Here is a 25,385-nt window from a genome sequence, read left to right as displayed (position 1 = left end):
TTTCTGTTTCATTTCTAACTATACCTACTGTCAATCTGCCTGTAGCTACTAATTCTACATTTTTTATTTTATTACGAAGCTACATTTCTTAGCAATGACACTGCTGCTGGTTATCAAAAGCTTCAGGTAAATTGATGGAAAACCTTGAAAATATTACAACTGTTGCCCCCTCGACTTTTGGCACAACACAAACAGAACTGAGTGTTTGTGTCCAGCTTTTAATTATTGTTGGTGTTAGTGCAAAGACCCTGCAGGATCTATCCCTGTTTTAAATCTAGAGAAATATCTGTGAACATGTGTTTGATATCACACTTCCTGTCGGATCTCTAACAACATGTCTGCATTTAAAATAAATGAAATAATAAATTGGGATCATATATGGTATTAATAGTATAACGTGTTAATCTTTATGTGGTTAAGTGGCAGAAACTTGGACTATGGGCAGAAAAGGTCTCTGGTTCGTCTCTGGTTTGACTCCACGGAGAAACAACAAAAAGACGAACCTGGATTGATCTGTCCAAAAATCCAAGCGGATTCTCCCTACCCTGTCTAGTGCCCCTGAGCAAGGCACCTTACTCCCCCAACATCTGCTCCCCGGGCGCCGTACATGGCTGCCCACTGCTCTGTGTGTCCTGCACCAGATGGGTTAAAAGCAGAGGTTAAATTTCCCTCCTTGCATGAGTGTGCTTGTGCATGTCTGTGCATGTGTTTGAGACAAATAAATGTATCTTAATCTTAACTCATTCATAACGCTTTTTTAGTACAGCTCTATCATACTGATGCCATTGATGTCAACAAGAAACAAGAGTTTTTTTTTATTGTTTAAAGGAAAATGCATGGTAACGGTATCTCCTGTGTGAGCGAGCATATGTGATATGTGTTCATATAAACCATAATGATATTATATATCATTTTATACAATAATATTGTCTTTTGCACACTCTGTCTACATATTCTTAGACTCATAGTATATTATATCACCTATTGTATAGTCAAATTCTTATATTCATATTCATACCTCTACTATATATTATATCATACTCTCTGTATATTCTTTGTTTACATAAGTCTATATACACATATTTATTCATGTGTACATGTTATAATTACGATATTATATCACCATTACTATTATTATTATATATACTGTTGCTGCCATTATTACCATATACTGCTTTTATATTGGTATAATTACTATCATTTATAAATATATATTATGTTTTATTATATACTATATATACTGTACTATTCTTATATACTGTCTAACAATACCATCATATCATCAGTACTATTACCATCATCTTGCATCACTGCACCTTATCTACCTATTTTATTGTATTTTATCTTGTGCTTCTGTTTTTTTATTCTTTCTACCTCAATATTTTTAATTTTATTCTATTGTATTGTTTTTTATTGTATTCAAATATACCGGCTGCTATGACAACTTAATTTTCCTTCGGGGATGAATAAAGTAATCTATCTATCTATCTACCTATCACCTGCCCGGCGGCTCGGAGGCTGCGAGCGGGGGATGAACCGGCATAAATCTGGCAACCCCGGGCTGCCATCTTTGATTGTGAGACAGGCCGAGGCGCGAGCGGGGCCTCACACAACTAGGAACACGGTCTGGAGCGAGTGGACGGGCGGGGACATACACGGAGACACGGGGGACTGAGGACCGGTTTCCCGCAGAGACGGCCGAGGACACGAGGACGGAGCGGCGGACCGAGACGGCGCAGGAGACCCGAGACCGCAGCCGTGCATGTGGAGAGCGGGTTCGCTGGCAGCCGACGAGCTAAGTAGCTAACCAGCGTTTAGCCCGACCTGGGTTAGCGGGCTAGCCAGCTTTTGTAATCCGCCGGCGAGACACACTTCTCCTCCGCCGCGAACCAGAGGCCGACCCCGGCTGGTCCAGCGGAGCCGAGCCGGAACCGACCGGGACCAAGGAGGCACCAGGTGGGTGTGAGCTCCGTGAGAGGTGAGAGCATGTGGAGGTTTCACCGGCAGCGGATGTGTTGCTGGTGGCGCCGGGCTAGCTGGTTAGCACGCTGCGGCCACTGAGGGGATGGAAGTGGGTTTGATGGCGAGAGAAACGAAACTGTGCGAGCGAGGCGAGCCGGCGGCCTGCTCGTGTTCCCGCAGGATGCAGCCTTGAACCCGGGCTGCTGGTCGGATTCGGGAGGTTTCTGAGTTTAGCTTCCATCACAGCGAACGTGGCTTGTGGTCCCGGTGTGGCTGAGTCCCGGGCGCACAGGGCCTCTCTGCCCGCAGCCGGCAGGAGCCACCCAGCCCACCGGGGGTCCGGCTCCTGGAGAGGGATGGCCTGCACATTTATCAATGGCTGAGATTTTGCTGAAACGACTCGATACTACAGCACTTTAAGATTTGATTGTGGTGGGACTAGACATTCCTGTAACGAATCACGTTGCGATCACGTCTCTATTGACGAGTCATGAGGACAGAGCTCAGTAATTCCCTTGCAAGTCCAACCGTCTCCTTGCTTATCGAACAAATGTGATCTTAAAGTATCACATTTTTACCGTGTGCATGTTTTCGGGACTTTGTCATAGTTGGGGTGTGAAAACCCGGTGTGATTTATCATTAGGCAACATGGAGCCGTTCTTCCATATGCATCCATTTCAAATGGGTCCACATCTGGCTCGTTTTAGGGAGGCCATTCAGACATGTATGGATTGGAGAAGTAGTTTATTGATCGGCTAGTCAGCAACATGGCTGTATCAGAGATCTGCAGCTGAAGGTGGAAGTATCTACAGGAAAGCTCAGGTTTTGATTTAAAGACAAGAAGCACCTTTGAGTGTCCTTTTTATTTTCCTCACCTCAATATACAGACTTTAAATATAGATGGATTTGGGGGTAATATGTGCATTATGCATGCAGCTGGATTAAGTTTCCTTAAGCGGTCCCAAATGCATATCTCAAACTAGAATTGGCACCAACAAATGAATTTGAACAGGGAGAAATTTTACATTAAGGTAATGAAAACTCAGCCACTCTCCAGTTTCTCATGTGCTTAGTGAAATCATCAGCAGGTCCCAAGGGAGACCATCTCAGTGGTATTGATGGCCTGGTGCTGGAGCACCACAATAATCTTAAGTGTCTTCCAATCCTCGACTGCCCCCCCCTCCCAAATAATATTTATTCGCTTTGCGTGCGAATAAATAAAATTGAGCCAAAAATGGTAAGCAGCGGTGGAGATGTGGGGAGGATCTCTCTGCATTCACCCTGATCCAATTGAAGATTAGTAGGTGGATGCTGAATGTGTGCTGTCAGTTCAAGGACCGTGTATGATGTTTTTTCTTTTTACAGGCCTGGTCATGTAGTATTAGTGAGGAATGATGGCTTGAATGATTTTCACCTCCTATCACATCTTCAAGTTAGTGCTCTGAGGCTTGTATGTCAATATGTTGATAATTTCTCCATGATTTAGGTGAGCAACAATCTCAAAGATATTGCTACGCAGGATGGTGGATCTCCTGCTGTAAAGCCTTTGCCCCCATGGCAGAAAAACACATTTTACTGGCCACTTGATTTGATGCATGGGAGATTGTCAGCAATTTTTATTGCGTTAGTCAGCCTAAATTTATGAGAAATATTCTAAACATGTTCACATGCGCACTTGCACTCAAAACTGTTTCTTGCCTAGAAGAAATGCCCCCCCAGGGGTGAAGGGCCCTGCTGGAGGTTGGGTTGTGGAGATTGAGACTGGTTGGCTGTGATGCTTTTGTGAGCTTGATGACAAATCTGGGATCTTTTTCTTGCCCCCCCTCTCACAATCACCTGACAACACTTATAGTCCACGGCCCCTTCGGTTTCCCCTCATTGCATGTATGGCCGTGTTAAGACCTTTTATTAATATCTGTGCCAAGCGATCTTATCACAGGTTTGTGTCTTTGCATGCGTCAAGAGTGACCACTTATGATTTGATTTTTTTTTTTACCAGTCTGAGAGTACAGGTGTGAGAGCAGGAACAGATCTGATACAATCAAGGCTCAACGCGTTACATCTTTAGGATTTATAAAGTGAAAATCAATATTGTGACTGTTCCCACAAATCAATGTATTCGAAAAGGAGTAAAAGTGTAAACATATTTTCAGTTCATAATGAAACAGTTGCGAGTCAGAGTCAGCTGAGTAGGAGGTCCATCAGTGTGGCCCATGGATGCCTTTTTGTTCACACAGCTAAAAGAATTTGGTCACATGCATCCCAGACCACCTCTGAATGTGACCTGGGACTTCAGTGTTTCTTGGATGATGTCCTGATAGCCTGTTGCTACAGTTTAAATGATGCCTGCACGTATTTCCACTGACGCAGAGAACATCAGTTGAGTAGTCCTTCAATGTGGCCAGGACCACAATCGCATTCACACATTTTAAAATAATGTGGACACATGTGGCCCAGACAACCTCTGAATATGGTCTGGCGTGATTGGACAGGTATCAAATGATGTCATCTGTGCACACAGGAAGTAGCACTGTTCTTCAAACGCACCCATATCTATCCCATATCCCTCTGATAGCCGGACCTATGCACACTATTTTGCACTCACTCATCACATAATCAAAGCCTCATCTTCCACAGATCCCTCGTCCCTTAGCATTCTCAGCAACATGTTGCCTATACAATCTATGGGTGCTTTGAAACCCAGTGAAAACAGCCTATAAATGCACAATTTAGCCAAAATTTTGCTCCAACTAGCTGATGTGCAGACCAGTGAAATGCATCAGTCGTATCTCATCTGCAGGATGTGCTCTCATCAGTTTTTGAGCCTCTGTGTGAGACACTTCAGTAAATGTATTTTTATAACTTATTTCAATCCTATGCTCACTGCATCCCCAAGCACAGCACACTTCCATGATGACTATTAGCTAGTTGGCAATGATTAGCCTACTTAGCATAGACGTGCTGTGTGTATCAAAGGAGGGTGTAATTGTAGTGTTTTGGGTTTAAAGGGCCCATATTGTGTTAAATACATTTTCTGGGCTTTTACCATCCGTATTAACTTGAAGGGGATCAGTAGGGACCCTCAAAGTATGAAAACAGTCACTCCGGACTTTTTCACTCACTCTATTCTCAGAATTATGTTATAGGAATGTCTCGTTTTGTACTTCTATCTGTCTTTTGGGATCACACTCGTCTCTCAGCCCCACCCAGGCGATACCATGCCTCCAAACCCCCACTCCCCGTCACCTCCAAACCGAACGCGACACCCCAAGCAGACAGGTTGCTGATCGAGAGGCAGAAGAGAGGACATGGAAATACACAGTGCAGCAGTTTTTTGACTTTAAACCACTGATATATCATCTTAGGGGTACCAGTACCTCAAATTAAGTCCCAGAAAGGTGTAAAATATGGTCCCTTTAACAGTAGTGCGGTGGACAGATGACAGGTGTGCATAAAGTGTTTGTGCTCTAATAGACACGTCGTGAGGAAAAGGGACCAAATGGTGTGTGTCCAGCAGGGTGTCCTGTTTACATCACTGCCAATCAGAATGGCGAGGAATTGGCATGAACTAACATGCACACGTGCCTGGACTGGCCACCAAAACAAATCTCATATTACAACACACACAAACAGGACTGTTGGCTTCTCAGGATGCAATTACTGCACCATATCTTTACATGGGAAATAGATGTTTCATTAATGTTTAAGATCTCATATATGACCTTTTGAAGTTGACCTTTCACAAGAGGAGAGTTACATCTTGGACACACCGGAGGCGGAAGCACCACGAAACGCTCTTTGCTTCCTATCTAACACACTCAACGGCCAAAAAGTGAATCTCTTTTCTACTGTGGTAGACTCACTCCACAACAGGAGGGCTTTAAAATTAAGTATTCTTGCTGAATTCAAATTTTCTCCCTTTCCATCCTTCAAGCAGCATTACCGCACCTGACTATTTTGGTTTTAAAATTGATTTTCAATGACGATTAATGCAGCTGTCTCACCTAACAGATTTGTGTAAATTATTCCCACAGACTTGTGCTAGTCTGCTTGGCCAAATGTAGAATCCTCATTCAACCTGGATTTCAACAATGAATGATCCAGATCATTTGTGTCTCAATTGTCCTTTTATTGTTTTTTATTGAAAAGACAGATTTCCCTTTCACTGGATGTTGCTTTGCAAAAATGTTTGAAGGCCAAGTTACAGCTCGAGACTGAGCTCATAAGAGCTGTCAGCTTCCCCCCAGCACACACACAGACACTGTTCCCCCACTGCTACGTTAATAATAAATGAACTCTGTGTGACTCAGGAAAGACACTGCTGCCCGAACATGCTCTGTCCTTGGTACTACTCACTCTTACTCACTGTTACTCACTTTTCTTGTCACCCCTCAATTTCCTAAATTAGGCAGAATGTCCCTTCTGCCCCCCACTCACTAGTCAGTGGGTCTTCCAGCTTAATTAAAAATACTTACATAATAATATTACAAAATTAAACTGATGCTAACCCAAAATCCGGATCCAACCCCAACATTGTCCGATTTCATCATCACCATCCCACGCACCATGTACCATATGTACTAGTTAGGTTAGTGCATAGCTAGTCAACTAAAGGAATACAAATTGCTACTTGACACCAGATATACTGTAATTAAACAAATTTAGATTTTGTCAATGTAAAACACTGCTGGCATGTTGCGTCTCGGATGTTTGGCGGCCACATGTCAAGCTGGGGCTGCAGCCCTCCTTTCCCCATGCTAATGCACACATACTGAGTGTTTCATCATAGATCTCATTGTCGTCTCTCTGCTCTATAGGAGGCTGGTTCTGGTGGCAAGGCCAAAGGACCAGACTCAATGAGGATCCAGCGAAATGTCCGAGAAGTCAGGGCAGAGCACAAAGGCAAAGGATGGCAAAACAAAGTATGCAACCCTTAACCTCTTCAATACCTACAAGGGCAAATCTCTGGAAACCCAGAAGACTGCAGGTAAGCAGGTTCCTTTTTAAAAAAAAAAAAAAAAAAAGTTAATGAGAGAACTGTGTGCAGTAGATAAAAGAAATGTATTATCAACTCAAAGGATAGTCAAATTCCTGGCCTGACATTGTTAAAAACTTCATTTTGCTGTTTCTTCCAACCAGTGGCTGCCAGACATGGGCTCCAGAGTTTGGGCAAGGTGGCTTCCAGTCGGCGCATGCCCCCTCCAGCCAACCTGCCCAGCCTGAAGGCAGAGAACAAGGGAAACGACCCCAACGTCAATATTGTCCCCAAAGACGGTAGTGGCTGGGCGTCCCGCAACGAGGCAGAGGGGGAGAGGTAAATTGAGTAACTTGAGCTTGTGTGTTTGTGTGTTCAAATACTAACAGAAGGTGACATCCCATTTACTGAAGCTCATCTCAACGGAAAAATAGGATGTCTAAATTAGATGAAGATTTTATAGTTATGAGTGTCTTGTGTGCCACAGGCAACAGGATACACCCCCACCGCAGGTCAAACCAGCAGTGGTCCCGCCACCGGAGCCGCCTGTCGTGGGCAGCCGGTCATGGGCCAACAGCAAGCAGACACAGCTTGACGGTAAATATCCTCTCCACTTGCTCCCCTTTTGCACCTATTATTACAATATATATTACCTTTGTCATAGTGCTGTGGTTCCACCTGGCATTGATGGCAGTGACACTGTAAAGTACATTTTCCATATCTTCAACTTGTTTACACCACTTCGCCGTCTTAATGGGTTGCAGACTATTTGATTACTGATAAATGTACGGATATGCTGGAAGAGGTGATTTACAACTGAGGATTCGATCTTTCAGTGCTGCTCTGCAAGTCACTATTTTATATTCAACCTTGTGATTTCCATTCATTCATAACCCTGCGTGTGTGTTGTGCAGGAGCTCCTCGTGTGAGCAGCCAGTTTCACCACGAGTTTCCAAGCTTGCAAGCAGCTGGTGAGGCAGAGAAAGGGGACAGTCAAGAGGAGGAGCCTTATGGACCTGGCCCCAGCCTCAGACCTCAAAGTACGCCCACACTCATGCACATCAACATCATTCAGTGGTCACTGTTAATGTTCTGTGTCCAGGAACCCAAGTTAAATCAAAAATTCTTCTTTCCCCTCTGTCCTGGTAGATGTTGGCAGTTGGAGGGAGGGCGGAGGCAAGAATTTGATCACTGCTCCCGGCCCTCCTGAGATGGATAACAGGGTTCCAGAGGAGGGAAGTGCGAGCCTTGATACCACCACACCACCTGTAGAAGCTGACGACCCTGGCCGAAATGTAACCGCTGACGGTCAGAGGGAGAAGGATGGTGGGCCTCCTCAGCCTAAACTTAATGGGGGGCAGCAACCTCCTGCTGGGGTGCCAACTCCGTTTGATCCTGCTTTCAGGAGCATGATGCCACCCTATGTAAGTCACAGTTTAATATTCTAAACAGAACTCGAAATATCACAGCTAAGCCAGCAGTGTTCTTGTTTTTAATTGCAGGTTTAAGTTTCTATGATGGCTGCCTTACATAACCAGCATTCATTTAGAGTTGCGGTTCTTTCTGTCTAACGCTATGCATACGCTAGATGCAATAAGCATATGAATTGTAGGGGAAATTTAAAAAGAAGTTTTTATAGACAAGCCAATAGCTGAAGCCTGTATCTTTTCGTGCTTTGCCCTCAAGAGGGATCCTTGAGTAGCAAGCTGGTTTCCTATGTGAACGTGTGATTTAAAAGCAAGTATGTTTCTGGCCTCACAGTATGTAGCTGTAGTTTTTATCTTGTCCTTACCCTGTGTGATGTGTGTTTTTAGATGTTCAGCGCTTATCCTCAATTGTCTGCAAGCGCCGGGCAAGCAAACGTCAGATACCCTGTACCACAAGATGGAGCAAAGTGAGTCCACATCTTAATGACTAAGCCCTAGATACCTCTAGGGAAAAGATAAATGTTTTAGTTGTCTTTAATTTGACCATTTAACAAACCGATCCTAATTTGTGTTCTTCCTGTATAATTAACAAACCAGTTAGTCAGTTTAATAAAACAAGTATTTGTAAAAAGAAATTCACCCAGGTTTCGTTAACAATGTCACACAGAATACCGTTGTTCATATCTTTATACAACAAATAATTTGCCTCCATTCAAAGTTTTGGTACATGTCAGACAGATATGACACTTCCTTCATATTCTAGTACTTTATTTTGTCTCTTCTTTCATCTCTACTGGTCGCTCAGAGGTTCGCGTTCAGCACGACCCCAGCAGGGTCCGCCTCAGGCCTGGCGCCTGGAACCAGACAGGCCTGCAATCATCAGTGCGTCAGAGCTGAAGGAGCTGGACATCTTGGACGCTGACACAGACGAGGGCTGGGCAGGTCAGTAACAGCACATTATTTATAAAAAAAAGAAAGTGTTTAAAATAAATGGTTTGGATTTATAAAGAAGTTTTCTTGTCTTGATCACTCAAAGCGCTTTACATTACAGTTTGACGTTCACCCATTCACACACCCATTCATAAAGTGCATCTATTAGCAGCACTTTCTTTTCTATGAGGGGTTCAGCATCTTGCCGAAGGCCACAGCCGCCCAATAGCGAACCTCAACCCTTTCCCTTTCTCATTCCAGGAGCTCAGATGGAGGTGGACTACACAGAGAAACTAAACTTCAGTGACGATGAGGAAAACCAAGCTGCTAAAGAAAAAGGAGAAAACTGGTGAGTATCTTGAGCTTAATATTTAAACATGCCTTGCTTTTCTGTAATTGGCCAATTCAGTCCCTACTAGTATGCATAACAGTTTTTTTTTATCAAAGCATTTCTTATATTTGTAGATATCCTACCTGCAGAAAGTTTCCATAAAACTACAGTTTGAATATCAACTTTAGGAAACCAGTTGGAAGAACCAGTTTTTTTCTAATCATGTTGATATTCTTCTTCAGGGGTTTGATGGGGAAAGTTGAACGTATAAGACCTCGGCCAAAAGAAGGTCATGAGCGGTCTGAAGACCGTGGGGGCAACAAGACCTTGCGGGCAGACAACGTAGATCCGAGAGCACCATCACCTAGCGGTGTCGGGCAGCACAGTAAATCAACTGCTTCACAAGACCACCAGGTAGAGCTGGACAAGTGCACGCTGATCAATTTAGCAGCAATATGGGAAGTCTGTGTTGGTAATAATATCTTTATTCTCCAGGCTGGGAGTCGTTCTGTTAGTGGAGCAGCTCCACGGGGGAACAAGCCACAGGCTGCATCAGCACCTGGTGCCGATGAGGACCCTGAGGCCTGGAGACAGAAGCGCAAGAAGCCGTCAGAAGTTTCTGAAGCTGTAGAACGAGCGAGGCGTAGGAGAGATGAAGAGGAGCGGCGGATGGATGAACAGAGGCTTGCGGCCTGTGCAGAAAAACTCAAACGTCTCAATGAAAAACACCGCCAGGCAACAGAGGGCAAATCCTCCCCTGCTCAGTCCACCACCAATGAGGCAGAAGCTGCCCCTGAGATTGCCCCCTTATCAGCTCCTTCTCCTGTATCCAGTCCTGTACCTTTGGTCCCAGTTTCACAATCGCAAGAACCAATGCAAGCCCCTCTGCCAGAGCAGGTGGTTCAGATTGAGGAGAGGATAGAGCCAGAATTGGAGAAAGTTGAACCAATAGCCGAGGAGGAGGTTCACTTGCCTCCTCAGCCCAGCCCTCCCGTCCAGAGACCTGTGGTCGTTGCTCCGGAACCTGAGAGCGAGGAAGAGAGCTCTTTGGCTGAGGTCGGCCCCCTAATGGAGGAAGACCAGGCTGACCGGACAACAGTGCCTATCCAAGACTATTTCAACATAGAGGACAACAGAGGTGAGCAATATTGACCTCATCTCAAAGTTGTTTGAAAATGATATATGGTTTCAGTCATAAATCCCAATACTATTGGTTTTGTTTTCCTGCAGTGGATGAGCTCCACCTGTCTCTGCCTCACATGGACACACCAACTGGTGAGGATGTCTCCGTGGCACCCCCACAGCTGGAGGGAGAAGCAGCTGCTGCTATGCGTCCATCTCTCACCTCAGGCTATTCCAAACAGTTTCAAAAATCTTTGCCACCCCGTTTCCTCAGACAGCAGGTAAGAGTGTCCACATTCAGCTTCTTCAGTTACAAAGACCTAAGTGTTGCTGGTTAAATCAATGAAGCCGGGCTCTAGGTAGTGGGCTTTTTTCTTTAATCTGAAAGGGACTTGGATGTTGATTTTTAGTTTGATCTTCCACTTCAACATAAGAAATGTAAGAAGTACCTTAAAGGTTAATAACATATTTTTCATTGTGAATCTGCTCATCAATTCAGGCCTGAAGTGCACGTGGGGGGATAGTGTACTGAGAGCAGTATTTTGAGGACATTTACGTTCTTAATGCACACATTTAAAGTCTTGTGGTCGAACATTAGTCTTTGAATATTAAAAAAAATCAATACATTTTGAATGCTTATTTACTATTCAAATGTTTATTTTCATTCATTTTCTAAATGCATTGGAAATGTAGTGCGCAGGTCACAGGTGTGGAGCATGGGTCGGCTGCATCACTGATCTGCTGCTCACACACAGGACATGGTTAAACCTTACCACCCAGCCCGTCCACTCTGCATCTGCCAATCGGCTTGCTGCTCACCCACTGCGAGGGACAGCTAGCCACTCAACAAAATCACGACTCTTTGCTACACATCTTCCACTGCAGGCTAAAGACACATCTCTTCAGACTACACCTATATTAACAAGATGTCTAATAATCGATTTTTTTAAAATTTAGTTTCGTTGCATTTAGCTGTTTGGCTTTTTTAGTTAATGTACTTACTTGATTCTTGGGGTTCTGGGTTTGTACCCTCACAGTTAAATGCGCTTATTGTAAGTCGCTTTGGATATAAGCGTCGTCTAAATTAAATGTAATGTAACATTTGTTGTCCAAACAAGGTGCCTCTTTTTACAGTTAACAACATGGTTTAGTTAACCCTTCTGCCAAGAAAGAGCGCTATGCACACAAAAAAGAAAAGAAAGCGTTCCCAAGAAAACAAAACTGCCCTCCAAATCATGCGTCTGTGACAAACTACACATAAAGACATGAAACTCAAGTAATAGATGCACTGTTGCTGGTGTGATGTCAACATGAGACCCTGAATCTCTAGAGGAGCAACACTGCTGTATACATGGTACATAATAATAGATGACATTTAATTAGAAATGTAATTTTAAATAATTATTTTAAATTCAAATGGGATAATAGAGAAAATTTGACTGCCCAACTGTATTGTACTGTGTGTATCCTTAAAAAAACAATGAACTTTAATCGGCTTACTGTTACTCTTTCGTCTTTCAGGAGCAGATGAAGCAGCAACAATGGCAGCAACAGCAGAGTGGGGGCTCTGTGTCCCCATCAGGTGGTGGCACTGTTCCAACTACGCAGCAGCAACAACAGCAACAGCGCTCCATCTATCAACCTATGGGCCCCCACCACCAGCACCTGGCCTCCATGGGCTTTGACCCCCGCTGGCTAATGATGCAGTCCTACATGGACCCTCGCATGATGTCAGGACGTCCTCCAATGGACATACCAACTAATATTCACCCTGGTAGGGAAACATGTTGAATATGAATGTAGACTTTACTGAATGAGTACGTAGGTTTATGATGATATATGTGTCAGACTGCATGTTCAAGGTCACTCTCATGCATTTCAGGGCGAATGCCTCCAAAGCAGATTGTGCGCAGAGAGCCTGGTGACAACTCCAGCTCCAGCTCAGACTCCTTTGACCACTTGACCCGGCCAATTCGTGACCATGGCCTTCCCTCGGACTCACGGATGGTATGGGGATCGGACCCATACCCACAATCGGAGCCTTTACGTTCTGTAACTCCTCCAAAAGGACACAATGATACCAAGGAGCAGAGGTAAAGGATATTTATGAGAATGTTCGGCTTACATGGAAGCCTTTATTTTAAACATGTGATGCATCTATATTTTTCTTTTACAGAATCGACTCTAGTCTGGATCTAGATAGAGTTCTCCCAGCTATATACCCCCAGGACCATAGTGCATTGGACTCTCGTAAGAGTAACTTCTTCCGGGACCCTCCTGAGTCCCTGTCAGCATTTACCCAGGGCCCAGAGGACTTATCTGGGCCTCTAGACCTCCCTGTAGTCTCAGCTTTTGATTCTGAGGAACCAGGCCTACCGAGTGGGGAGGAAGTAGAGGCTCTTGGTCAAGCTATGCTCCAAAGGAGCGTCTCCCAGGGCTCCAGTAACTCCCTCAAGCTTGATGAGCCTAGGTTTGATGGGCTACCCCTGGGAACGAAGTCCCTAGAGCCACAGGACACAGGGGAAAGGGCTGAAGATAAGCTCCAAAATGAACTCTACTCCCAGGCTACAGTGACGAACCACAGGGCTACACCTCCTGCTGATGGATTACACAAACAAGAGAAGCTGCCTCTGCCAGTCCCCAGCAAGCAGAAAGCTGAGCTGCGCTGGGGAGGTAGATCAGGGGCTGGACGCAGAGAAGGACCAGGTGGTGAGAGACCAGTCCGCAGGTCTGGGCCAATAAAGAAACCTGTCCTAAGGGACATGAAAGAAGAGAGGGAGCAAAGAGAAGAGAGAGAGAAGCGTCACGAGAGAGGGGACAGACTGGAGAGAGGGGAAAGGGGAGAAAGATCCAAAAAAGATCAGTCATCCAAGGCTCCTACTGCAGCTGCTGTTTTGTCTGAGGGCTGCAGACCTCAGAGTGAAGCGAAGAGAGAATCTACAGAGCTTGAGGAAACATCGACTGGCCATCAGAGAGTTAGAGACTCTCAGCCTTCATCGGGTCCTCCTACTTCTTCTTCTCAGGAAGAGAAAGCAGACAAACCACCCAGCAATGACAAACATCCAGAACCCAAACTGCCTTCCAGAAAAGAGTCCAATCTTCCGCCGCGTGCCTACCGACGGGAGGACAGAGAGAGAGACCGTGACAGGGACAGGGTTAGGGATAGGGACATGGTTAGGGATAGGGACATGGTTAGGGACAGGGACATAGTTAGAGATAGGGACATGGTTAGGGATAGGGACATGGTTAGGGATCGGGACATGGTTAGGGATCGGGACATGGTTAGAGATCGGGACATGGTTAGGGATAGGGACATGGTTAGGGATAGGGACATGGTTAGGGATAGGGACATGGACAAGGACAGGGACATGGACAAGGACAGAGATAGAGAGTGGCCTGTTGATCCAAGTTTCAAAGGACGTGGCAGAGGGGAGTATTACGCTAGAGGACGCAGCTACCGAGGTACTTACAGTGGTCGCAACAGGGGGGGTCGCGGCAGGAGTCGAGCAGAGTACCCTTACAGAGAGCCCCGATCACGCTCTGATTTACCTGCAGTGGGAGGTGCTGCTGCCTTTCGCAATAGGGAAGAAAGTGAAACTCGCAGTGAAAGCTCAGACTTTGAGGTTATTCCAAAACGCAGACGACGACGGGGTTCAGATACAGATTCTGAAAGTGAAGGCGGGAGGGAGTCTGCTAGTGATACCGGACCCTCTGACCGCGAACCTAGCACCAAACCTAGCCGTCCACTGAGACGAGAACTCCCTGGTGAGGTCCGATCTGGGCCCCACAAGCCGGGCTTTGGACCTCCTCAAACAGGAGAAAGGGCTGGATTCAGAGTGGATGATGAAAATAGGCCCAAGCCAGGATTCCTTCCTAAAGGAGAACCTTCTCGGCGAGGGAGAGGTGGATTATACAATAGACGAGGTGTAGCAAGGGAACGTGGTGGCCCTCGCTCTGCCCCTCTTAGACGGCCAATGCCCAGAGAGTCTTCTTCACAGTGGCCCTCTAAACCCATGGAGACATTTAGGCCTGAGGAAATGGAGTCGGCCCAAAGATATGACAATCCTCCCAATGACCGACGGCCACCTAGGTCTGAAGGCAAGAAATTTGTGGACGGACCACAGAGTAGCCGAGAGAGGCCTCGTAGATCCCGACCAGCACGCCCCCCCAGGCAAGATAAACCCCCCCGCTTCAGACGCTTGAAGGAGCGGGAGGCGGCTGTGATGGGTAGTGGAGAAACAGCCTCAAGTCCACCTTCCCATTTACCCCCAGTGCCTGCTACTGCTGCTAGGTCTGCCCCAATATCCCTTTCCCCAACCCTGTCCAGAGCTCCAGGAACCTCTGTTACTGTGCCTGCAGAAGGAGCAGCAACTATGCCTGCACCCGACCTGCCCTCTACTATAGAAGCGTCCTTACCTGAGACGGGCAGCCCCACAATCGCTGCGGTCGGTACCAAGTCCCCTGATCTGTCCAACCAGAACTCTTCAGATCAAGCCAATGAGGAATGGGAGACTGCTTCTGAAAGCAGCGACTTCAACGAAAGGAGAGAGCGAGAAGAGAGGAAAGGAGCAGCGGAGGCCGCTAACGAAGCCACCAGTGCCTCTGCTGCGGTACCCGCACTTCCTCAGGGCTCTTTGACCCCCAATAAAAGCCCACCTGAAGGAGGGGTGACTCCAAAACGTGAAGTTGCTCCTGCAGCTAAGAGGAGTTTCTCCAATCAGAGGCCGGCGGAGAGACAGAATCGTAGAGTCAACAGTGGAGCCAAACCAGTCCGGGGCTACACTGGGGGCAAAGGGGAGAGAAGGGGAGGGCCCAAAGCAGGGCGCAAAGGGTGAGTTTGAAACAATCAGGCTTTTGTCTTATGTTAGGCATTTACTCTGTCTGCTTCCATTAACACTTGCATGGAAGGGTTATTCACACACAACTTTTGTAAACTAATTGTTGATTAGTAATCAGCCCAATTTATGACTGCACTAAATAATACTGGAGAACAATCTACGTACCTCGATAAGCTGTGAAGATTGGAATGTGTTTAAGAATTATCCTCTAGTGTACTATAATTAGCCGTTAAAATGTTTGGTTAAATATGGAATCAGTGTGGTGGTATTTATAGTCTGTGTACACAGAGAATTTTTTTTACCTTTTATCGTCAACACTTCCTGTCCAGTAGCTTCTTTGTTTACTCCTTCAGTCAGAGGATGTTAAAAAGATAAAGAGGCTTAGTTCTCCGTTTGCAAATGAGATCTCTTTCAGATTAGTTCAGATTCCAAGTCAGTCCTTTTTTACACATGAGCATTCTTATTTTCTCAGGCCTTGTTTACATCCACTCTAATGTCAGTACTGATGTCACTGACTGGTTTGTAACAGTGTCTTGTGATTAATCTAAATTTTTACTTCTGTCTCAACATATCAAACCAACAGCCCTTTAGCCCACCAGAACTCAGAGGCATCAGCATCAACAGCTGGAGGAGGAGCCCAAAGACCTTCGAAGGAGCAGTCTGCCCGTCGCAAAGATGAGACCAAACAGGTCGCCAAGAAGCCCAAGGAGAATGCTCTTTCTCAGTTTGATCTCAACAATTATGCCAGTAAGTAAAAACATGTATTCTCTGATACTGTTGGGCCCGGAATCTACTTGTCTAGATGCTTTTTATCTAAAAAAAAAACTTGTTGTCTGGTCATTGAAGGTGTTGTGATCATTGACGACCACCCAGAGGTCACCACCACAGAGGACCAGCAGTCCAGCACCGTTGATGACGGCTTCACAGAGGTGGTCTCGCGCAAGCAACAAAAACGCCTCCAGGATGAGGAGAAACGGAAAAAGGAAGAGCAGACACCCCAGGTAGGAACAGGGAATTTCAAAACATATCATTTGACAGCAGTGTATTACTTTAGTTGAGAAAGAGCTGTGTGTATAATATATTGTATTAATAAAGTTACAACTCTTACAGAACTGGGGTAAAAAGGGCTCCGGTGAGAAGGGCAGAGGGGGAGGAGGAAAGCTGCCACCAAGATTTGCTAAAAAACAATCACTGCAACAACAGCAGCAGCAGCATCAACAACATCAACATCAACAACAGGCCTCACAGCCTCAGCCTCAGAGTGCTGCAGCCTCTACTCCCCAGGCCCAACAGAAGCCTACCATTGCTGTCCCCCAGCATCCTCACCTGCCCCCGACCCAGCCTGCTGCATCCCCTCAGACTCTGGAAGGAACGGTGGCTCCTCTGCCCACTATCCCCCCTGCTGCTGTGGACTTCACCTCCAAAAACCTTCCCCCCGTACCCACCCAGACGCACATCACTCTTGGTACAGAGCTGTGGGACAACAAGGTTGCGGGCTCCACTGTCCTTCCTGATGTGAAGAAGCGTGAGTGGATAAGTATATGTTGACAACTTGAATGTATTTATCAAAATGTCTCTTCAGGAGTGAATCTGTTGGCCTGTTTTCTAAAAAATCCAATCTGTGTATTCCAGTTGGTCCAATCAGCCCTCCTCAGCCGCCTTCTGTGAGCGCCTGGAACAAACCTCTCACCTCCTTCACGGGCACGGTCTCCTCTGAGGTAGGCAAAATGTGCCTGTGTTTTGTGACAGCAGCATCCACTTGCTGTATGATAAATCATGAAATGTAAATGTTTTGTCATTTTCCTTTTTAGGGTGTGAAGCCAGGAGCTGAGGGCAGTGTAGAGTTGGCGATCGACAGTATTCAGTTTGGAGCACCATCATCTGCAGGCAGCACAGACAGTGATGGAGTTCCAGCGTTGATGGAGATGGGCTCTGAAAACAAACTACCTGCTCCCAAAGAACAGAGACAGAAGCAACCTCGAGTTGGCCCAATCAAAACACAGAAGGTAACACTCCTTTCTGCTCATGCTTACACAATCCAGATTCATATTAGTTTTGTGGAACTCTGCTACAGACTTCATTTCCTCCCCAGCTTCCTGAAATGGAACCAGTGGAAACCAAGGAATATAAGCCAGGTCCCATTGGTAAGGAGCGTTCTCTTAAGAACCGCAAGGCCAAAGACGCACGTGGAGTAGAAGGCGAGGGCATGGAGGGAGGAGTTCCTGGAGGAGGCGTCAGCAGAGCCACCGAACCCAGTCCTCCCACCAGTGACACTGCTGTACCAGAGCTGGGAGACATTGAGGGCATGATTACAGTCCCCTCAGCAGAGTTCATCAGTAACTCAAAGGTATGTCACTATCACAATTACTGTCCCTCAACTATCTGTACTCGTAGTATAACGTGTTAGTTTGTGATTATAATTGTTTGTTTCCATCTCAGGAATCTGTCACTGACTACACCGCCCCCTCCTCCTCACTGGCTGATAGTGTTCCTACAGGAGTCAACAAAATAGAAGAAAGTTTGGTGGCAAATGTGAGTTGACATCCTTACACTTGAGAAAACCTTGTTCATCCTTCATTTTGATTTGAATAAATGAGTACACTCGGTTGTGTATAAAACATTTTTTTAATTCCAATTATTTAACATTCTGTAAATGTGTGGTTTCCTTTCTTTTTTGTCTCAGGTGGCACTGCCTCATTCATTGCCCATTCCCAGGCGAGAGACCCTGCAGCAGAGCTCCAGCCTCAGCACTGTCTCCCCTGCTACTGTTGACCTAACACTCAAGGTACACAGATAGTACAACACATTCCAGGAAACAAACATTTCCCTATGAAATACTCTTCTCCTCTCTAACGTTTTAATGAGAGCTGACGTCTTTCTGTCTCCTGTACAGATGGAATCTGCTCGCAAAGCTTGGGAAAACTCCCCGAGTCTGGAGAAGAATTCTGCGGTCACCTCCTCTTCGTCCCCCATCACGTCATGTGCATCCTCGTACTCTTCCTTCTCCTCGGCCTCCATGCCTCAGATCCCTGTGGCTTCTGTTACTCCCAGCACTTCACTGTCAGGTAACAACAGCTCGACTTGCATTTAGCATTCATTTCCCTCCATATTGTCTGTTGACACACACACTGCTGATGTTCAGCACTGAAGTTACTGATTTATTTTCTTTTGGCATTTCCTGTTGTGCATCAGTAGTATACAGGCCCCCATCATGACTCTGTGTCTGCACCATATGTTTACCTCCACCCTGCAGGATCTGCCACCTACACAACGTCCTCTCTCAGCACCAAGACCACCACAGCTTCTGACCCCCCAAACATCTGCAAGGTGAAGCCCCAACAGTTGCAGGGTGGCAGTTTGTGCTCCAGCAGTAGCAGCAGCAGCAGCAGCTTCTCTCAGCTGGGCTGCGTGCCTGCCCTCCTGCCCCAGCAGCAGACCCCACAGGTGTACGTCTCCCAGTCTGCAGCAGGTGAGATTAACATGGCACTGTTTCCTGCATTCTACTCATCGTCATTTAGTGGAAATCGTTTTAGCCCCGAAAGTTCACAGTTTGTTTCATCTATAGCAGGGGTATTCAACTAACATTTTAAGAGGTCAAGTTAGAGAAAAATTCTTGAAGCAAAGGTCTGGAAGATCATAATGTCAAACTATTAAGTGTAATATATATTTAAGTAGCCTAGTAGTTGTATCAACATCTGCATGTACTCACAACCTGACTGTCAAATCAAATGAATTCAGTACGATTCAAAAACTTTTTGACAATACTTATTGTCACGTAACATAGAACTGAACATATATGTATGATTGCAGATATGTAGAAAGTTCTCATTAACTAAATAAAAGTAAGACTGCATTTGAAAATAAGACAAAATAAATAAAATGTGAAAATTGTGCATGTTCAAATAAAAGGCTTAACTTCAGAAAAATAAAGGGAGGAAAAGCTATAATTTCATTTTTTCTGTTTCACATCTTGACTCAAAAGTCTCAACCAGTTTTACAGATTCTCCGTCTCACTCCTCTGTTTCTCAACTTTCTCCGTCTCACTCCTCTGTTTCTCTCCCTTTTTTTTTCTCTACCTTTATCGCTATCTTTCTTTTTCTTTCTACCGTCTTTTCATGTGTAACTTGCCTCTAACTCTATCTGTCTGCACTGTAGAGTCGCAATGTTAACCGCCTGGAATGCACAGACTTGATTGGTAGAGTAGTATAACGTGGGATGGTTTAACTCGCACGCAATTGGTCTCTGCGTTTCCTCATCTGCTAAACCACTATCGTTAAGACCACAAAAGCTGCACCGGTTACAAATAGAAGCTCCCCGTCAGGTTTTAAATTATAAGCGTCTGTTTTGGCTGTAGGTCCGGGTCAGTACGGGACGGCTTCTGGGTCCGGACGCCAACCACGGTCCACCTGTTAGTGACCCCTGATCTATAGTTTCATATTTGAAGAACTGCATGTCTGCTGGTTGTCACTAATATTTTATTTCTTGTATGTCCAGGTTCTGCAGCTCAGATTCCAGCATTCTACATGGACACCAGTCACCTCTTCAGCAGCCCCCACCCTCGCTTGGCTCCTCCCTCCCTGGCACAGCAGCAAGGCTTCCAGCCTGGGCTCTCACAGGTAGCGTTTTACTTTTTGAGAATTCAGTGCAGGAATGCTTAAACCTTGATGATAGAAATAACCTGTTTTTCCCACCTCAGCCAACAGCAGTGCAGCAGATTCCCATCCCCATCTACGCTCCACTGCAAGGTCAGCCTCAGCACCAGCATCAGCACCAGCATCAACACCAACACCAACACCAACATGCGCACCAACACGCGCACCAACACACACACCAGCCCCAGCTAGGACTCGGCGCTGGACCTCCAGTGTCCCAGCCACAAGATCTGTTCAGCTCCTCGCTGCAGCCTTACAGGTAACACGAGACCCACCGCAGGACACTGAGTTCTCTCCTCACAACAGAAACGCACAGAGGGGCCAGTCTCGCTGCTCCGAGGCGCCATTGTTCCTGTCATCTGATCCTGCTGATGTGTCTTCCCTCAGGTCTCAGCAGGCATTCATGCAGAGCAGCCTGTCCCAGGCCTCCATGATGCTGTCAGGACCATCTCTGCACAGCTACGCCAGCGTGCAAGCACCTGACATGGGCAAGGCTCAGTCCAACCTGGCCTATCAGCAGCAGTCATCCACTCAGCACATTCCCATTCTGTTTGAGCCGCAGCTCAACCAGCCCTCCGGCATGGGAGGCTCCCAGCTCATTGACACACACCTGCTGCAGGTAACCAGAGCGCTCCCAGGGAACATTTCACTTTACCATAAAATACTGAGCCCACTGTATGGCTTCCATCTGACACGTTTCTTGTTTCAGGCTCGACAGGGGATGAATCAGCATTCAAACATGTACTCGGGGCAGGTGCAACAACATGGCCAGAGTAGCTACTACAGCAACACTCAGTCGCCCAATTCAGCAATGCAACAGGTAACACACATGCAAACATAATGGAATTGTAATGTTTGTAATCCTTGTGAATAGCTTTATTCATTTTACCACTTATCAAACTTCCACGTGTTTGATTTCCAATGTTGTGAAAAAGCGCAAGTTTCTGTTGTTTATATAAATCGGTAAATTGTTTGTTTCTCAGTTTCAAACACTTGTGCTTCTCTAATTTCCCTCAAGGTGACGGTCCCTCACCCTGGTTCCCAATTGTCTATGTCGAACTATGGCTCTGGTGGAGGCCAGCCCCTCCTGGCACTGCCCCCCACGCCGCCTCAGGCCCAGCCCCCCAACATCAACCGACAGCCTCCAGTGTCCCAGGCGTACCGCAGCATCATGGGCCCCAGCCACAACATGATGCCGCCACCCACCAGCAAGGTACTGTAGTAGTGTGTACATGTGTGACTCTGTTTGAATCAAGAGGTTGGTTATGACTTTTTTTAAAGTGTATGTTCCTGTGTTATGACACTCTGCAGATGGACATGGATCTTAAACTCTTTGGCAGTGGGATGGACGTGAAGCCTGGAACTCCTCCTGGAGCCAGGAGCACAACGCCCAACTCCAGTCATTACAGGTACAACCCCAAAGCACATCCTCACACTAACTGACAAACACACACCAAACCTGACTTCTTAAAAGGTCAAAAATGGACAGAATCAAAACAAGTTGAAGTGGCAAACTTTGTTTGCAAGGAAATTCTGCACATTGTGAGTTGTGTTTTTATTGTAATTAATCTTGTACACACAATTTTAAATATCCTGCCGGTTTGCCTGCAGGGCCAGCTCCACCTCTCCTAGCAGCCAGTCCAGTAAGATGAACAGCATATTGTACCAGAAGCAGTTTCCACCCAACTCTGCCGGGATGAGGATGGCGCAGCATTTCCCTGGACAGTTCAACCCTCAGGTATATTATTTACATGAATTTTATTTTGACTATTTGTAAAATGCACCTGTTTTAAACATGAATGTAAAAGGATGCATTGATTTTTCCCTCTTCCTTTCAGATGCTCTCTCAGCCCAACATAGTTTCTCCTCTGGTTCGACCTCCTCACGCCAACTCATTCGCTGGAGGTGTTCAGCGGTCTCCCATGGGCCCTTCAATGTCTGGGAATATGGGTGGTGGGCTCATGCCTCATCCCCGACCCCAGTATCCACAGCACAGCCAGCATCTTTCCCGAGGACCCCCTGGTCCCTCGATTATACCCAGAGGCCCACATGGGTCTATGAAGGCTGAACAGGACCTAAAGGTCTTTTCAATTTTCTTATCTTTTGTCATACTGATTTGTTCATTTGGCCAGTCTGAGATGGGTGGGTTGACCATTTTTGTATTTTCCCTCTATCCCCCTCTAGGCAAAGCAGCGGGCTGAGGTGCTCCAGTCTACTCAGAAGTTCTTCGCAGAGCAGCAGCTGCTTAAGGCACCGCAAGTCAGCAACGCTTCTCGACTTGATCAGGGAGGAAAACCCTCCCTCGACACCTCTGCCCAAAACCACCAGGCAGGAGGCGAACGCCCCGATTCTGACAAACCCCCCATCTCCACGGCCAAGCCCATAAGGACTGGCCCCATAAAACCGCAGGCCATCAAACCAGAAGAGGGCAAGTAAAGAGCTCCCGACCGTCCTCGGATGACAATACAAATGGATGGAAGAGAAGAGGAGAGAGAATCTAGCCCCATTCACTCAGTCACCACCTCTTATCTGCCATGGGGGACATTTTGGGGGAGGAGGATGAGTTCGGTAGAGATCCAAACGGTAGTGGTTACTGAGAGTAGGCACTGCCCTGCGTATATATAAATATATATATATTCCTATTCCTCTTCTTTCTCCCCCCGTCTTGTCCCACTGTAGGTTGGGGCATTTGAGTTGGATTCTTCCATCATGTTTAGATGCCGACCAAATGGCCGCACAAGTTGTCCAACAGAAATCTACTGTGACGGTAGATAAGAGGAGAGTTGGAGAGAGAAAATTTGAGATGAGATTTTGCTGCTGAGTTTGCCATTTTTATAGCTCTCGATTTCTGTACCTATTTTATTTTCCCAAATAGTATCGTGCGTATTATAGGAGAGACCTGTTTCGTTAACGAAAGAATGAATCAGATGTTTTTGTAGTCCAAACAATCTTCAGTGTATGTAGTGAAGCACACTTTTTGTTGCCTAATCACCCATCGTAACCAATCCAGAGATTTGTGCTCATGCACACGCTCCCTCAACGGTTTCACCCACAGTCACCGCACAGAGACGTGAAATAAGAAATTATGTTGTCATTTTGTTTTTTGTTTTATCAGAATGGTAATGTGAAAAATCGCAGCATTTGATTGACTTAAAGGATTGATTTATTGATTAGTCTGCCTGTGAGCCTTTGCTCTCCTGCCTTCTGCTCTCATCTTCTTGCCTGAGAATCACTGACGTGTTGGAGTGTGTGTCGGGTTCCAGTAGGATCAGGAGGAACCTCGTATCTGGACTCTCCTGTATATTTAGCCAAAGGTTGAAGCAGCGCAGCGATGTCGCAGCCTTTTGGATTGCTGTTGCCTTGGCAGCAGGGTTTTGAGTGGATTTACAGGATTACATGGAGGATGTATGATCACTACACGCAGCTGTTCCAGTTTAGGGGCTACTGTCACACAACCTTTCACTGCTTTAACACCCATCCTCGCTGTCACACACAAACACACACACACACACACACACTTCCCTGCAAAGCACCCAGATCTGCTGCTATTGACTGAAATCAGTGTCCTTAGGTAGAATAAATCAGGATAGGGCTATTTAGAGGTTATAGAAGTGGCGAAGAGTTGATTGTTAAAACAATAGAGAACTTTTCAGTGCGAGTGTGCGTGCGTGTGTCAACCCCCCACATTAAGGGGGGGGGGGGGGGACAAGAACAGGACAGAACGAAGAAAACAATGGGCAGAAGGGACACTTTTTGTTTTTGTTGTCTTTACTGATGAGAGCAATCAGTGCTGTTTCCTGTCTCTGCCTCACCTCGGCTGGCTATCTCACCCACGATGCTCTCATCTCGGGGTTGTGGTGACGAGGGTCCTTCAGAAATGTACAGCGGTATGCACCCTGAGGGGGGGAGGCTGTCCTCCACACATCCACCCCAGCTGGGGGAAGAGTCCTTGCATTGGAGGAGGGATGAGGGAGGGAGGGTGGGTTATGAATTTTTTGTTTTGTTTTTTTGATTCTTATTTTGTTTTTTTTTTGTTGTACTTGTACAGGGGTTTCATCGCTGTATTAAAAGATGTACGGTCTTATTTACATTCTCTTGGTTTGGTTACAGAAACTAATAAAAATAATATACTGTTGATCTGTGTCCAGTGAGGTCTGGTTTTTACTTGAAGCCTTTTCCATAATTAAGGTGAAGCATTTGTTTCTTTATACCAGAGCTAGAATCAACCTCCCTTCTAAACACTAGATGGCACTGCAACACATAGAAACCTCTCAGATTTAACTAGTCACCACATTCAGATGAGGAAAACCTTTGCAACGCGTCTAATTGATCCAAAAATATGTAAAGTACAAATGATTTACCATCTAATGCCTGAGGCTTATTGGAAATGAGTGACAATTGTATTAAGCCCTGTTTCTGTTTTATTTAATTATTGATAATTATAAAATTATAATTATTGTACTTTTTAAATTCCGTATTGAGGTCAAGAAGTATGAGAAATGCCAATTACTCCCTCAGTTCAACTTAAAAACTGGGAACATCTCCAACCAGATTTTTTAAATAACAATGTATAGCTTGCAAATGAAGTGGTTTTAATAGGGTTTAATCTCTGAGGTGTAAAATGCCATAATAACCAGATTAACTTGTAATTTAGGAAGAAGTTTATTTCATCATGATTTTGAACATCAACAATGTATAGTGCATGCAATAATCCATACTGAGTGAGTGAGCGAGCACTTTATTTAATAAAACAGGTGAAACATGGTACTGTGTTTGGGTTGTAAATAGTATACTTTAATTATCCCACTTTGCTGCTGATGTTAAACCATTCTCCATCTTTCAGACCTCAAATATAATGTGTACTTATATCTTCACAGAAAACAGAAAAACAATAATACATCTGACTCAAAGGCGGTACAAAAATATTTCCTCTACCAACATATTTGTGGTCTGTGCCACAGCAAGAGTCCTCCCGCTGAGAAAAAAGAAAGCAAACCTGCAGGGGGCGCTGCTCCTCAAACGTCTTCACTTCTTTGTGGATTCCGGTAGTTTAGCTCCTCTACACCTTGGATACTGATGTGTTGTCTTTCTAACTGCTGCTACCACACACACACGTTTGTCTCTAACGCTCTGAGTCTTTGAAGCAGG

At 45.7% G+C, this 25,385-nt stretch overlaps 1 protein-coding gene across 2 annotated transcripts; it reads left to right on the top strand.

Moving 5' to 3' along the window:
* The first annotated feature begins 1,588 nt into the window (after window positions 1-1,588).
* On the top strand, window positions 1,589-24,345 carry prrc2c (proline-rich coiled-coil 2C). Of its 2 annotated transcripts, XM_061077588.1 has the most exons (35): window positions 1,589-1,956; window positions 6,780-6,949; window positions 7,102-7,276; window positions 7,425-7,534; window positions 7,852-7,977; window positions 8,087-8,361; window positions 8,752-8,831; window positions 9,170-9,306; window positions 9,556-9,643; window positions 9,868-10,039; window positions 10,121-10,763; window positions 10,856-11,028; window positions 12,269-12,521; window positions 12,630-12,840; window positions 12,924-15,578; window positions 16,169-16,332; window positions 16,432-16,586; window positions 16,696-17,110; window positions 17,218-17,303; window positions 17,397-17,591; window positions 17,678-17,932; window positions 18,025-18,117; window positions 18,269-18,370; window positions 18,479-18,650; window positions 18,839-19,054; window positions 19,940-19,993; window positions 20,080-20,201; window positions 20,282-20,496; window positions 20,625-20,856; window positions 20,947-21,057; window positions 21,256-21,450; window positions 21,549-21,646; window positions 21,849-21,975; window positions 22,076-22,318; window positions 22,422-24,345. In XM_061077588.1, exons 2-35 carry the CDS (start codon window positions 6,835-6,837, stop codon window positions 22,671-22,673), a joined length of 8,715 nt encoding a protein of 2,904 aa, XP_060933571.1. In that variant the 5' UTR covers window positions 1,589-1,956; window positions 6,780-6,834; the 3' UTR covers window positions 22,674-24,345. The 2 variants fall into 2 exon arrangements, with proteins under 2 accessions (XP_060933571.1, XP_060933572.1); XM_061077589.1 differs by lacking the exon at window positions 19,940-19,993.
* The last annotated feature ends 1,040 nt before the right edge of the window (window positions 24,346-25,385 follow it).

This window comes from Limanda limanda, chromosome 9 (genome assembly GCF_963576545.1).
Source record: "Limanda limanda chromosome 9, fLimLim1.1, whole genome shotgun sequence".
Classification (NCBI taxonomy): domain Eukaryota; kingdom Metazoa; phylum Chordata; class Actinopteri; order Pleuronectiformes; family Pleuronectidae; genus Limanda; species Limanda limanda.
The sequence above is the reverse complement of the archived record's forward strand: the minus strand, read 5'-3'. Positions and strand labels throughout refer to the sequence as shown.